Source organism: Diuraphis noxia, unplaced genomic scaffold (assembly GCF_037042655.1).
Source record: "Diuraphis noxia isolate RWA-SAM2 unplaced genomic scaffold, SU_Dnox_SAM2 contig0001, whole genome shotgun sequence".
In the NCBI taxonomy this organism is placed as follows: Eukaryota; Metazoa; Arthropoda; class Insecta; order Hemiptera; family Aphididae; genus Diuraphis; species Diuraphis noxia.
In genome coordinates, this window is record NW_028301711.1 from 14,310,466 (window position 1) to 14,325,944 (window position 15,479).

A 15,479-nucleotide genomic window follows, 5' to 3' on the forward strand; every position below is an offset into this window, starting at 1 on the left:
TTATTAAAATAAAAAATCAATAGTTATCAATAATTTTTAGAGTACAATTTTATTATTATAAACTTATTCTATCATTATAGTTACAATTATTAAATTACTATTTTTTTTTTACAATTTAAAATTTATTTATTAGTACTAGTACTAGTAGTATTAATACTAGTTACTTTTTGGCTGGCATTTAGAGTTACAAATTAGTCTTATTATTTTTACAAATAAAACGACAAAGGCAACAAATGTTGTATCTTGTATGTTGTCTAATCTACTACTGGTCATCTACATTGCGATATAAATTTCATACATTAACGTAAACCCAACTGGTTCATATTATTATTATTTATTATTATAAATTATATAGACCGTAGACACTATAGAGTATAATATAGCTTATTACTAATGAGTTGTTTATGGTTTATACTGAATAGCGACTGTAAATTTAATTTCTGGTAATACCACTGGACGGACTACGGACTGTACTGTTTAGATTGATTAGAATGATCGGAAATATTCTCAAAATACCCGTGATATACAATATAGTATAATATACTGTTATCGTGAGTCACGAATTCACGATACAAACAATCGACAAAAGCATAACGCGCTAACGCTGTAGACCCTCGGCAGCCTGCTGGTATATGTGTGTGTGTGTGTGTGTGTGTGTGTGTGTTTAGATTTGTGTTATTGCTGATTATTTAATATTCTACGTTGGCGATCGCCAGTATAACATAAGTTCCATGCTTATTCTTTTTCTAGGAAGATTTCTTGAATGTAAGTATTTATAATTATTATTATTTATTATTAAACGTGTTTACTATTTTAAGGCAAAAAATGTAGGGATACAGTAATTACTAATTTCTTTACCTTATATTATATAATTGTATATTTGTATTACATTAGTGACTAATTTTATTCGAGGAAGATTTTGAAAAAAAGTTTCTTCCTAGAAATCTTTAACTACCAACCAATAAATAATTACAATAATAATAATAACTAATAAGTAATATAGAAATGTTTTTTATGAATTTCAAAGTATGTACAATATTTCTTGTTTTATATTATGGCACACAAGTCACAAACACATAATGTATAAAATGTTAGGTATTTACAATTTTAAGGGGCCTGCGCGCGACCTGTTTTTTGCTCTAAAACATGCGTTACAGGAAAAACTCTCATGTCTCGTAGAGTGATCAGATTTTGATAATTTTTTTTTCGTTAAAAAGAGGAAAACTTTTTACTGTGCGCATGGATCTTTGATATTCAATATTCAATTTATTAGTCCTATAATAAGAGTTTGAATTTTACACATTTTTATATGTTTTTAATTCTTATATTATTATTTTTTTTAGCAATGTAATCAAAAATCGAAGTTCAACGCGCCCTGTAAAATATTGTCCTCTTTCTAACAAAAAAAAATTATCAAAATCTGATCACTCTACGAGACGTGAGAGTTTTTCCTACAAACCGTGTTTTGAGCAAGAAATTAGGCTTGTAATTTTTCTGCCTACCATTACGTTGACATGTGCATGCGCGTGCGTAGATAGACCCGCATATTACCGATGTCCCACCGCACTCACACTAATGATCATTTACAACTAACACAAAGGTATCGGGCGGCGGTTCCAAGTATACAAATTGCCTAAATGTTACTCCTTATTTAATAGCCGCGAGCAGACCCCTTAAAACAATTTTTATCATACGTTTCAGTAGCATAATTTTTTTTTGCCAGTTCGTTACACCTTGTATATATTTATATTTATATATCGTTTTTAAATGTTAGATTTCGATTTTATTTGTACCTTATATTTTTAAAAAAATATTTTGTTTAAAGTAAAAAATATTACAGAGTTACTGGAAGCAGAAAAATTAAATATAATTGACGCTATGCAATTAATTGAAAGTACAGTAAAATCTTTTGAAGAAATAAATGACGAAAAAAGATTGATGCATTAGTGGAAAGTGCTGCAACCTTTGCAAAGAATTGTAATGTAGAGCCTGAAAAAGATTTTAATAAACATCATCGACGTCGACTCAAACCAAAGAAAATAGACGAAAATTCTGAGACTGCTGCCGTGATTGACTTTTCTCAATTTTATCGCAAAGAATTCAAAATTCTTTTGGATATTTTTACATCGACTGTCAACAAGCACCTTCAAAGTATGGTTACATTATTACAACCTTTTCAAGAAACCTTCCGTATACCGACAGACAGGAAAAACTGCACAATAGATATGATTGAGGCTATGATAAAATTATGTTCGGAAATACTTTTGGATGAGCCAGAATGTTTACACTCTGAAATTCAAATCTTATTAGATGCTTCCAAGGAGTGTAAAACATTTGATGATATTTAAAAAAAAGCATGCGTGTTAAGAAATGTTATACCACGAGCATTTCGCATTGTAAAGCTAGTACTAACATCACCAGTGTCATCTGCATCCAGTGAACGTTCTTTTAGGGCCGATTTCACCAACGCAGTTAATCGCGGTTAACTCACCTTAATCACGATTAATATTGATAACCAGAGATTACGGATTTCACCAAACCCGGTTAAGCGTAACCGCTGCTTAATCACGATTAAGAACTAAGCGCCCAATTTCGGCCGATTATCGTCCTTAATCGCGGTTAGTTTTCGAAAATATTGATAATGTTATCAATTATTAAAATATTTTCTGTTTTGTATGAGGATTTTATATTTTGTTTAAACTTCAATTGTTTTTTGGTTTCAAATATATTTATATTTTTACAAGATGCACCGAGCTCGTAAACGTGTGTTTCAAATTTGTTTTGAAAACGATGAAGACGACGAAGACGATTTCATAATTTTCGCTGTTCGCCGTCCAAGATGGATACGGGAAAGAGCCGAAGACTTCGATAGTCTGGATGATCGGGATTTCATTACGAGGTACAGACTGACAAAACCTACAGTTTTGTCAATTCTGGCAAAAATAGAACATCATCTCGAGTATGAAACAGACAGGTCAGTCGGTGAAGTTGGAGCTTATAATAACAAAAACTTTTCAAAGTACCTATAACAGTTTTTTTTCCGACAGAAATAACTGTATATCCCCGATTAATCAGTTATTATGCACTCTACGATTTTATGCCACTGGATGCTTTCAAACCACTGCAGGGGATCTGTGTGGCTTTAGTTCTTCAACAGTAAATCGGATAGTGCATAAAGTTAGTTGTACTATTGCGTCCTTGCGTAGTCAATATATTAAATTTCCTGGAACACCAGAGGAAATAAGACGGAACCAGTTAAATTTTTACAGAAGAGCCAAGTTCCCAAGAGTCATTGGTGCTATTGACTGTACCCATGTGAAGTTGTGGGCGTTGTGGCAATCACCAGGTATTTACAAAAATAATTAATACTTAAACCTGTTTTTCTTATTAGTAGGTACAAGTTATTACACCCGTAGACACAATTTTCTAACAATATAAATGTAATTAATTTATTTTTATTTTTACAATTATAGTTACATTTTACATTAGTGGTCTTTCTTTCTGAATTGCAGGTGGAGAATCCGCTGAGCGTTTCCGGAACCGCAAAGGATATTTTTCGTTAAACGTTCAAGCGATATGCAATGCTAATTTGGAAATAATTGATGTTGTTGCAAGATATGATGGAAGCACTCACGACTCCAGAATATTTCGAGAGTCAAAAAGAAGAGCTTTATTTGAGCAAGGAGTTTATGGGGACGCAGTACTGGTAGGAGATAGTGGCTATGCCTCTGCAAATTACATGATGATACCACTACAAGAATGCCATACACCAGCGGAAAACTTGTATAATGAGTCACAGATAAGGACGAGAAATGTTGTTGAAAGATTTTTCGGTGTTTGGAAAAGACGTTTTCCAGTAATGGCTTTAGGTTTACAAGTAAAACTGATGCGTGTTTTCCCTATCATCACTGCAACATTAGTATTGCATAATATTGCCCGAATAGCTGGAGAAGAAGTCCCCAGAGGCTTTGATTTGATACTCCCTGCTCCTTGGGAAGAAATACTTGCCCAGGATAACATAGACATTGAATATGAGCCAAACCCTATTAATCGAAGAGTAACACAGCAAAACAGTGGGCGACAGGCGTTAATAGATGGTCACTTTGAGAGGTAAATTATGATTAAATACAATAATATTAATAAGTTGATTGCCCAATCAGAATAATATTCATAATAAATATAAGTACATAATATATAGAGCTTTGAATTTGTAAGAAAATTCATTTTAGTACCATCAAATTTATTTTTAATTTTTTTGTTAGCCTTTATTCAATTTTTTCTTTTTTTTTTCGATATTTTATTTATTTTCCAACTATAGTTTAAAAATGTATAAGAGAAAAAATTTACATTGCAATAGTTGGACACTCCCCAGCCATTGGCTGTGTTTAGTTAAATAAGTATTGACTATTGAGCTTAAAACAAGTAGAATAGGAATGCTTTTTAGTGAAATGTTAGATAGGTATTTGTTTATTATTATTTATTTCCAATTAACAAGTACCTATGAGGGTATTCAATATTGCAGTTAATAATTCAAAATTATAACAATACTATTGTGTGTGATAAAAAAATTTTACTCAATTATTGTATGATTGCATAATACATAATAAATTAACATAAAAAATATTTGTATTAATAAAAAATAATAAGATTTAAAAAAATGCATTACCTACATTTATTATGTATTAGTGAACAGCATAAAAATAATAGTTATTATAGTAGAGACTTGTAGTATAAACCTATGGTATAGTTACATAGTGCATACAGTTGCACTTTATAATAATATAAACTGTTCTATCAAATTATTGGTTTTAAAAAATCTTTAATCATAATTCACAAGTAGATCATATGATTCATGTCTCATGCTTATATTATTACACTACCAGAAAATCATAGAAATGTGTACACCTATAATTTCTATTTTCAAAAGTATACCTACATTTGTTTTACAATTACAAGTATGTAGGTACTTGTATCTATATCTTCAATTATTTGAATTAAATTATGAATATGTACATTCCATTTTAGACAATTGTCAATATACAGACCTAAATATTTAACTATATGTACATATATGTTTTAAAAATAGATGGGCAAACATTTTCACATTTTTTGTCAATACATTTACAAAATGTAAAATAAATGATTTATTTATTTATTATTTTTTAATTTCAAAAATTTAAATATATTGTATTCGACAAGGAACCTTCATAATATGAAGAATTATCCTTAATGTTTTTTTATATAGTTAATTAAAATGTTTCAATTAGTATAAAAAAAAAAAAAATAGAATCATTAATATCATAATTTTTTATTGAGATTTTTCCAGTCACAACTTTTATATTTATTTTTGTTGATATTATTAGATGTTTGTTGAATATAATCTAGGTTTATTTTAGAGTACCAATTTATTATCTAACCTTTTTCTTGTTTTTTGTTTCAGATTAATCACACATGAACAAAATGATTAGTGTTAAGCAATATGTTTACTCACCTACAACATGTTTTGAAAATAAATTATTGTTAAACCATATTCTATTTTATTTTTCTGTGTTCCAAACAAAAAAAAAAAATTATAATAATATAAAATATGATCTCTGATATCCTTGTTTTGAGGTATAATATATTTTATTAAACATAATATAAAAACAAAAAATTGAAATGTATAACATAAAAATAAATTTTCTGTGGTATATAAAAACATAATATTATAAAAACTTGAATTAAATCATAATAATAATAAAATAATAAAAACTTGAATTAAATCATAATAATAATAAAATAATAAAAACTTGAATTAAATCATAATAATAATAAAATAATAAAAACTTGAATTAAAACATAATAATAATAATAATAATAATAAATATAACAATAAATAATCAGTCTATGTTATCAGTCTCATTATTTCTGTCAAATACCCATTCTGTTCCAGTCTCACGCTGGATCTGGAGTTTCAGTATTTCAGTCTTCATTTTTTCTTGTTTTAATTTTTCTTCCTCTTGTAGTAACTTTAATTTTAAGATTTTAATCTGCACTTTGTGCTCTTCTCCAGCATCCCTACTCATTGCATCAAGAGATAATTTTTTGGCTTCCAAAAATGTTTCTGAAGCTAATGTGGTGTTCAGAACTGGTCTTCTTCGTGACACTCCTTTTTTGCCATCTACATCTTTTGGGGGAGTTAATACAGTTATGGGCTGAATGTCCTCTGACATATTAGCATTAGTTATATTAGTTGACATTTTTGAAGTGGAGGGTATTGGTAGGGATGCTTTTGGAGGCTGGCGAAGAGCAGCGGATATCTGAGTCTTCATCATGGCAGGATTGTATTGAGACCAATTATTTTGCAATGAAATGTCCTCATCTTCTAAATCATTATTGATATCCTATAATAACACAAGAAGTTATGAGGTATACTTAACTATAAGCTTTTGATATGATGGGATTATTAATTAATTAATGTTACTGACCTCAGGGCATAACACATCTTTTACAATAATTTCTTCAAACTCATTAGTATCTGTTTTATCTGTAATATATAAAAAGTTAAGTAAATTTGTCATTAAGATATTATTAAAAATAAACATATCATATAATATCGTAATCTAGTGTTTTAAGCTATAGTACAAAAAAGCTTTATATTTAAAAAAATACATTTATGTTATACACAAATATTTTTTATTTAACAGATAAACAACCCTATTGTTTATTTAGTTAGATATAGTTTTAAAAATATTTTGGTTCTATTTCTGTTACTATGTATTTTATTTTAAAAAGGATCATTTTTTTTTTATTATTTAATATTAATTTCTTAATATTTTTATGAATCAAATAATGTTATAATTATAACTATATAATAAATAGACATACCAGTGGTGATGTTGCTCATACCCTCTTCATAATTGTCGTCATATATATTATGAAAGGGTTCGACATGTGGCCGAATAAGCCCCACAACCATGTCTACTATTGGATCAGCTACTACTTTCCTCGCTTTTCCTCCTCCTAAAAAAAGAATAGAATATCAATTAATAAAAATGTCAAATCACATGATTTATGTAATGTGTATGTATTACCTGTGCCGTAATTATTATCTGCTTGCATAGCTAATGCCGCCTTCGCCTTCCGCTTAAGATTTTCCCAAAGCGTTTTCAAGCTATGGGAGTCTCTTGGGTAAGTTGATGATGTCGCGGTGAATTTCTCAGCAATTTTTTGCCATTCAGCGTTTTTTAATTTCACACTCACCCCATCCGTCTTCTTGCATTCAATAATATTGAAGTGCTCAGTTACTAAGTCCAAGAGAACTGACTTCTCCACGTACTCAAAAGTACGCTCTCGTTTCCTCTTTAAATTTTGACTGTCCATAGTTTAAATTTGATGACGTATTAACTATTAACGGTAATGTTAATTTTAAATTCAATTTGGTATTGTAAACTATAAAATACAGTACAATATACGTCTATACAGTACTACAGTGTACAGATAAAAATTTTGAAATTGAAACACGAAAAACGATCAACGAACTGTTGTTATCTTATCAGACGACACAGCTGACCATGACTATAGATACTAGTAACGTTAATCACGATTAATACGGTTAATCGAGGTTACCGTAATCGTGTTTAGTGGAACCGTGATTAACGTGGTGAAATCCAATTGAGAATAAATCACGATTAACTTTTAACCATGATTACTGAAATCGCGATTAAAGCTTTTTTGGTGAAATCGGCCCTTAGTCGTTTGAAATCAGTTTACAACCACTTACGCACGACAATGAGTGACGAGAGACTTGATTCTTTATTGGTACTATTTTCAGCTCGAGATATTGTAGATAAAATAAATATTCGGGAAATCGTTGACAAATGGTCTCTCCTCAAACACCGGCGTGTGAAAATATGAGCTACAGACTAGTGTTTAGTATTAATAAATAATAATTAGAAATTGTGTGACTACTGACTATGTATAATAATATTAATATAAATTGTATACTAAATATATATGTTTTTGTTTTTTATATAAATTATAATGATGATAACTATATACAAATTTAATAAAGTATTTGAATACGTACATTTGTTTTGTATTAGCATTTTACTCATACATAAAAACATAAGTATTACTACATTTTTTTCTCGTGATATTAATGTAGTCGGCAATTTTTCAAACTGATAACCCCCCCCCCCCCAAATAGGGGAGCCTCGGAACGCCCCTGATTACATATGTTTTTGTGTACTTTATTTTAATTTACTAATTAATAATACTTCAATTAATTTTCTATATTTAGGTTTTTAAATTTAAAAAAATCAGTACAATACAATGCATATTTGACAGTGATGTCCACCACTACTAATAGGTAACAAAACAGCCTGTGTTCCTTGTAAAAAAATCATAACCTCTAATCACATTTCTTAGTGTACAGAAAATAATATATATTAATATATATATATTGTATCAAACCACAAGACTAATAAAAATTACAAACAAATGGTGATAGGTCATAAATACATAAATAAAATAAAATAGAATAAATAAGTACAAATTAAATGTAATATATTGAAAAAGATAATATGAAAATAAAAATAATTGCACATTTTTAATTAAGTATTATATAACATTTGTGAGTATTAAATTGAGCACATATGTCACATGTCTTTGTGTACAATAACAACTTAAAAAATATATATATATTTAATAATTAAAATAAAGATACAAAAAATAACAAAAAACAAACAAATCCTTCAAACACAAAATTTGAACACAAAATTTGAACATCAAAATAATTGAACACTGCTAAGTATTAAATATTTACATACTTAAATCATATTTCTTTGTGTACAATAACAACTTTTAACCTACATAATATATTAAATTAAGATAAAAAAATAATTGAGTGTTTGATTTACCTATTGTTATTGATTAAGACGATTAAGTACTCCTTAAGTAGTTTATTTTTTTCTTCAAGCAGATCATTTTTTCTTTTTCGCTCAACAAGTTTTGAATTTTGAATGTTTAAATAATTTTCATAAAATTTTTGTTTGTCGTTTCTTATCATTTCAAGCACATCAGTTCTGGTACCTTTTCTCTTTAAATTCCTTACATTTTTTTTTTTAATTGGTTTTCTTACCTGGTCTTCAACAGGCCGTAGAGGACCAATATTTTCAAATTCTTGTTCATACATTATATTTTCATCTATAGTTCTTTGCAGAGCTGGTGTCTCATTACAGGATGTTGATGTACTTTTTATAACCTCAGTTTCGGTCAACAGAATATCTGAGTTAATTCGTTTGGATTTTTGGAATATTTCTTCCATTTGCTCCTCAAATTCAAAACTTTTTCTTCTTTTCTCAGTTTTTTTATTATTGTTAACAACAGATTTATATGATCTAACTTAATGTCTGAAACTTGTTTTTTACTTGTGGACCTGATAATTTCAGTCCAAATTCTGCATTTAAGATGGTAGCTATATTTTCATATAGAATTTTGAAACTATGGATTTTACTCCCAACGTTCTTATGGTTTTTTTTTATACTCATCAATTAGCTTGAGACTAACATTTCTTGACCAATGTGTATATTCATTAGAACGACTTGGAATAGCTGGAGTCTGGGTAGGATTATGCATTATGATAAGTTCACTCAATTTAAAAAAAAATAAAATGTTTAACAAATAACAGATAAAAACATTTCATTAAAAAAACTAAAAACTATTATATTTCAATAATATCTTTGGTTGTTAAAGTATAATTTTTGTTGAAACTGCACTGTGTAAGAAATGTATAATTTACCTCATATTTATTTTATACCTAATATATATATTATTTACTAAAAAACTAGAAAGTAAATTTACTTAAGAATAATATTAACTTATCTGTTGTCTTAATGATATTAATTAAGTATTTTCGCCCCCCCTTTTTTTAAGTATCGTTCTTTAGGCTCTTTACCCTTCAGAACAAAATAATTATAGTCACACTAAATATGGTGTTTCAAGCGATTATAGACTTCTATTTTCAATTAATCTAATTAAATTTTACTAGCCTTCATAAACGGTTTCCATTATTATTTTGTCAACGTATCTTGAATCTTCAGTGCGATTGTTTAAAAATACTCAAATAAAAAATACAGGTATAATTTAAAATGTGTTATTTAATTTGAATTAAATAGTAGGAAAGTGATAACAAATATTGAATAATCACGTATAATAAACAATCTATTATCTAATAAAAACATTCACATTCGTGTTCCAGCGGATCACATAATTTTATTGTTAGATACCAACTTGTTATTTTAGACGCTTGCGCATTCAAATTAATATTAACACCTTTTTTGGTTTTTTGGGTATATTTTTAAATATGTTTGTTTGAAAATAGGTATATTTGATATATTTAAAGGCCAGGCATATATTTGCATATTTTGAATTTTTTTAATGCATATTTTAATGATATTTTGGTCATTAACATCTGAGCTCTAATTATCACTGTTATAATTCTTCCTAAATTTAGAATTTGATTTTCAAAAACATATTTTTAATTGTTATTAATGTTAGTATAATATAATTCTATATTGTAAATATAATATTATTTTAAGAATTATTGTTTTCATATTAAATATGCTCAACTTTTTTTTTTTTTTTTGGTTGAAATAAAAATGCAATATCATAGGTATGGGTTTTGTTATCCTAAAAATTATTTGCTTTAACCTCAAGGGGAATCTAATCTTAGTTTAAAACTTAAAAAAAAAATTTGTTATTTGAGAAAATAATTTTAACCATTGATGATACAGAACGACAAGTAGCTAAAAAAGATCACGATGAAAATATTATATTTTCTGTGCGTATCAAATTTACAAAATGTCTTCGTTGTTATATTTTCTGACCTACATACAAAACAGAAAATATTTCAAAAAATTGGTAGGCATTGATTGATTGATCATTGTGCACATATTATGTTAACACTGAATAACAATAAAATTATAAATATTACCGGTCGCGGAGGACAGCTGGTCACACACACACACACATAATTATTACCGTTATAATTATTGTTTTATTTTTGTATGTTTTAAATTGTATCCCGTGTGAATTATATAATATAAAGATAACCGCCGCTATCGCACGCCGCCGGATCGGCTGCGCAAATATTATTAGCACGGCCGCCGTGACTTTTGTCTCGTACCGTACGTTGTTCCGACACCATAATATCATCGCGTACTTAATAATATTATTTTATGAAGTTTTTATTCAAAGGTTGTTTGCCATTATTGTTTTTTATATATTATATTGTCGTGTCAGAAGGGCCTTACACTATAATTATTGTTTTCTTGGTGCTAATTGCTAAAGACATCATATATTTATATTATTTACTATTGTAAGCCATAAAGGCCAAATATTATTATATTATTGTTAATTTGTTGTTATTGCCGTCGTGTATTATTTTATATTATTTAGCACAGGACCAGCTGGCCAGTCTGCGCTCCACAAATTGTGAGTTTTTCTTATTACTATCAGGCCTACGACACTCTCCCAAATCCCAATGTTAATTGAAAAAAGTGGGGACATGGCCTTGAGCTCATGGGTACTACCATTTTGTTAGTTATGAGAATCAGCTGACGGCTCATATCAGATATTTCAATAATTGATAGTTGATACTTGATACCATTATGATAACACAGAAATTTTATTAATTCCATAATTTATTATTTATTATTATGCTTTAATAAATTATATTATATCGTCAAACATGTTTTTTTTCATTTTTGTGCCTGTGTGCAATGTTTTATAATAATATAATATTAAAGTAATGGTGTTAAGCCGGATTCCCACGACTGGTGTATTTGGCCAATATTTGGCACTGGTGGTTACTTGCCATGCCGTCGGATCGCCATACTTGTACAATTATTTGTCACTGGTGTCGTTCCCGGCGATTGTCGGTAAATGTGACACAAGTCAAAGGAACGGCCAATATACTTGTACTATTGATCCCACGACCGGTTCGTATAACAGCCAGCAATGGGAACAGACAACAGTGTACTTGGCTACTTGCACTAGTGCTCCGGTATTGGCGTACTTGTCAAGTACGCCAGACGTGTGAGCACCATATTCGTGCACTGGTCAAATGTACAATTATTGGCGTATTTGGCAAGTACACCAGTCGTGGGAATCCGGCTTTACATAATCACACATTAATAGAATTAGTTTAAATAACAATTGACAGAAGACATTCTTGTTAACGTGGCTTGAGAGAGTAAATAATAAATTGATCCAACATAGTAATGTCTTTAACTTATAAATATACATAATTTACAAAGGTTAGTGAAATAAAAAGATTCATATGAGTATGTATATGGTTGTATTTTTTATTATGAAGCACATAATAGCAATTTTATACATTCATGGATAATAATAAAAATGATCAATATTTAAACGTTAGAATTTTTAAAACATGTAGCACCATCATAACACCAAATAATTAGTTAAGGGGATTCGATAATACCGTAATGTTCTGCCTTTGTCTAACACACACATGAAATAGGATTTTGTATATGTTTTTTGCCAAACATACCAATTGATCTAATGAAGCGATAAGAATTATGAAAACAGATTTTAATTAGTCGTCAAGTCTACTTGAAATCGACTTTCTAACATATTTGAAATCTGATTTTAGAATTCTTATTACTTCATTAGATCGATTGGAATGTTTGACAAAGCACACGTCCAAAACCCTATGTCACACGTGTGTTTGTTAAAGGCAAAAAATAACAGTATTAATCCCTTAATAAAATTTACAGATTGGATAATATTTGTAATTTTCTACTTCGACTACCTGTACCTAATGCCTTAATACTTTTGTTTGTTCTATTTAGAGTACTGAAAATTTTATATCTGAGGTATAAATTAATAAGATATGTTCTAGGGAAATTTTCACAAGGATGAATCAAATAAACATTGTTCATAAGAGAACGAAGTTGTTTACCTACATTTGCTCTTGCAGCCAAGGAAGTAAAATTTTGATTAAAAATTGATTCCAGAGTAAAAACATATTGGTAAAAACTAGAGTCAGGCATCATGAATTTACCAAACACTGAAGAAGTATCTTGTTCATAATTTTTTAACAAACAATAAAACGTTTCACTTGTTAAATTTGTGGTGGCCTTTCCAAAATTGAGACAAGTGTCACAATTATGTACTGCCATACATTTACTTATTAAATATCCACAAACATAGGCTAAGGCATTTTGTTCAGGTAGATCGAGTATTTTATAACTTGTTCCCTCAACAGATAAAGCTTTCAACACAATTGGATTTTTTTCTGGAAATAGTGCTTCTAAATCAACAGATGGTGTATCATTTATAGTAGTTAAAATTTCATCTAAATCAGCTATACAATTAGCTCCTTCAGAGTGTTCAAAAAAATTTAAAGAAAAAAGTTTTTTAAAAGTACGTTGGAATTGGATGGGAGTTGGATTAATACAATTTCCATTTTGTATACGTACAGTTCCAAAAAAGTTTTCGAGTGAATCTTGATTTAATCTATAAGTATATAGTACTAAATCCTCTGTAGGATATTCTTTCTGTACATTTTGAAAAAGTCTTAATAAACCTGCTATTGACACTAACCATCCATTAATGAATTTCAAATTAAAACTTTTATTAATAACTACCCATTCATTTTTAACTGTGTTATAACGTTTTATCATTAAACACTTAAAATATTTAAACATTGATTTTAAGAATTGTATTTGAAAATCAGAATGAATAAAAGGTAGACAAAAACATTTGGAATTGGATGGTTCCTCTTCAATATTTATTTCAGTTGAAATTGGTCGAGAATTGAATATATCAAAAAGATTATCCATGGAATTAATAAAATCAATTGTATGAATAGCTTCACCTGTTAAGTCACCAGTCAACATACAAGTTTCCATTCCAGCAGCTACAGTTTTGCTAAATACTTGGGAAGCAACTTTAACTTTCATTTTTTGAAATGAATTTGGATTAAGATGAATGTCAGTTAATTTAGGTGCTAAACGAATATTACGGGTCTTATCTGCTGAGTAAAACTTTTCTAAATGAACTTTTTCAGCAATTTTATTATTACATTCAAATTTATAGTTGAAAAAGTTATTCCTTGTTGCTTTAAGTAAATGAGGAGGATCGAACATAAAAACAATTTCTTTTCCAGATACATTAAAATAAGGGGTTTCTGGTGTAATACCTTGTTGATCAGCAAATTTTTTAAAATTAGACCCCAAATCAGAAATCATTACTTTAACATTAAAAGATATACTGGATAATTTTGAAATACAGTTAAAAATTATACTTTGCAAATCATAACCAGAACAATTAGACGCAACAAAAAAGTAACATAGAGGCTGCTTCCAAGTATCATGCAAACCACGAATCATAATTACCATTACTGATTTAGCTAGCTCATGTGTTGTGATGGAGCCAGTGTTATGATATCCAATAATTTGATCTTTAACAGTGTTATAATAAAGAAAAGCTTTAATAGACATCTCGTCTACACATAATACACATTCTTTACTCTTTGCAGACATGGAACTACCTTTTAAAGTTAATACTTTGAACACCAAGTCACTAAAACCAGGATTTATTTCCCAACGTTCAGTGACTCTTTGTAAAGTTCTTATACTTGGCAAATTAAAAGATGTTTTAATCAAACGATATACTTTAGGCCCAAGAAAATGAATTTTAAGTGCAAATTGTTTCACTGAATTAGAATATCGGAAACCTTTCGTTGATTTGATATTTAAGGAAGGTTGTGATTTAACAAACTTAGCGATGCCAGGCCTTAAAAATTTATCACATAACTCATGGAAATCTTGAATTGTGGGATGTTTTGCTTTATCTACAGATTTCTGTAATTTAGTGAATTGCCTAAGTAAGTCTTTATATTGATCATCTTTATATTTCATACTTTTCCTAAGTTTACGTTTACGGGGAGTATCTGATGATAACTGTAAAGATGTTTGTGTCGAAGTCATTGAATAAGAGCTACTTGTTGATGCTAAAGACAAATTTGAACTACTTAAATTACTTTGGTACTTAAGTGACAATGGAGTTGAACAACTTTCAATAACAGTAGTATATAATAGAGCATTCAGAAGGCTGCCCCTTGCAACCCTTGCAACCCTTGCAACCCTTGCAACCCTTACAACCCTTGCAACCCTTGCAACCCTTGCTGCCCTTGCTGCCTTACTGCCCTTGCTGCCCTTGCTGCCCCGCTGCCCTTGCTGCCCCTCATCCTCGTCTTTACTCGTCCTCGTCGCCGCCCGATCACGCACGTACGCGACGTATATTTACCCCACCCCACCTCATACACCTCCTGAACCCGTCTACTCATCACGTGACCGATACATATTTTGTATATTTACCCCCATAACATTACATCATAACATATAATGAAATCACTAGCTTTCACGAAATTTAATTTTAGCTGTTAATGAATAACCGATCTATAATACAAA

At 29.3% G+C, this 15,479-nt stretch overlaps 3 protein-coding genes and 1 pseudogene across 3 annotated transcripts; 1 reads left to right on the forward strand and 3 right to left on the reverse strand.

Annotated features, from left to right (window-relative positions):
- The first annotated feature begins 3,520 nt into the window (after positions 1-3,520).
- LOC149059857 (uncharacterized) lies at positions 3,521-5,530 on the forward strand. Its single transcript, XM_089217841.1, has 2 exons — positions 3,521-4,110; positions 5,441-5,530. Exons 1-2 carry the CDS (start codon positions 3,740-3,742, stop codon positions 5,466-5,468), a joined length of 399 nt encoding a protein of 132 aa, XP_089073967.1. The 5' UTR covers positions 3,521-3,739; the 3' UTR covers positions 5,469-5,530.
- Positions 5,531-5,879: 349 nt separating this feature from the next.
- LOC149059858 (uncharacterized) lies at positions 5,880-6,314 on the reverse strand. Its single transcript, XM_089216483.1, has one exon. It carries the CDS (start codon positions 6,312-6,314, stop codon positions 5,880-5,882), a length of 435 nt encoding a protein of 144 aa, XP_089072609.1.
- Positions 6,315-6,449: 135 nt separating this feature from the next.
- Positions 6,450-7,362, reverse strand: LOC149059859 (uncharacterized). Its single transcript, XM_089226562.1, has 3 exons — positions 7,074-7,362; positions 6,868-7,002; positions 6,450-6,526 (listed from the first exon to the last, which is right to left on the reverse strand). Exons 1-3 carry the CDS (start codon positions 7,360-7,362, stop codon positions 6,450-6,452), a joined length of 501 nt encoding a protein of 166 aa, XP_089082688.1.
- Positions 7,363-8,896: 1,534 nt separating this feature from the next.
- LOC149059860 (uncharacterized) lies at positions 8,897-9,636 on the reverse strand (annotated as a pseudogene).
- Between the last annotated feature and the right edge of the window lie 5,843 nt (positions 9,637-15,479).

Excerpts from the sequence above, each read along its gene's own strand:
- LOC149059857 (XM_089217841.1), top strand. The coding sequence starts at position 3,740 with ATGATGATACCACTACAAGAATGCCATACACCAGCGGAAAACTTGTAT. Across the intron at positions 4,111-5,440 it reads ATAGATGGTCACTTTGAGAG|ATTAATCACACATGAACAAA; the intron begins GTAAATTATGAT and ends TTTTTGTTTCAG.
- LOC149059858 (XM_089216483.1), bottom strand. The coding sequence starts at position 6,314 with ATGATGAAGACTCAGATATCCGCTGCTCTTCGCCAGCCTCCAAAAGCA.
- LOC149059859 (XM_089226562.1), bottom strand. The coding sequence starts at position 7,362 with ATGGACAGTCAAAATTTAAAGAGGAAACGAGAGCGTACTTTTGAGTAC. Across the intron at positions 7,003-7,073 it reads AGATAATAATTACGGCACAG|GAGGAGGAAAAGCGAGGAAA; the intron begins GTAATACATACA and ends TTCTTTTTTTAG. Across the intron at positions 6,527-6,867 it reads TATGAGCAACATCACCACTG|ATAAAACAGATACTAATGAG; the intron begins GTATGTCTATTT and ends TATATATTACAG.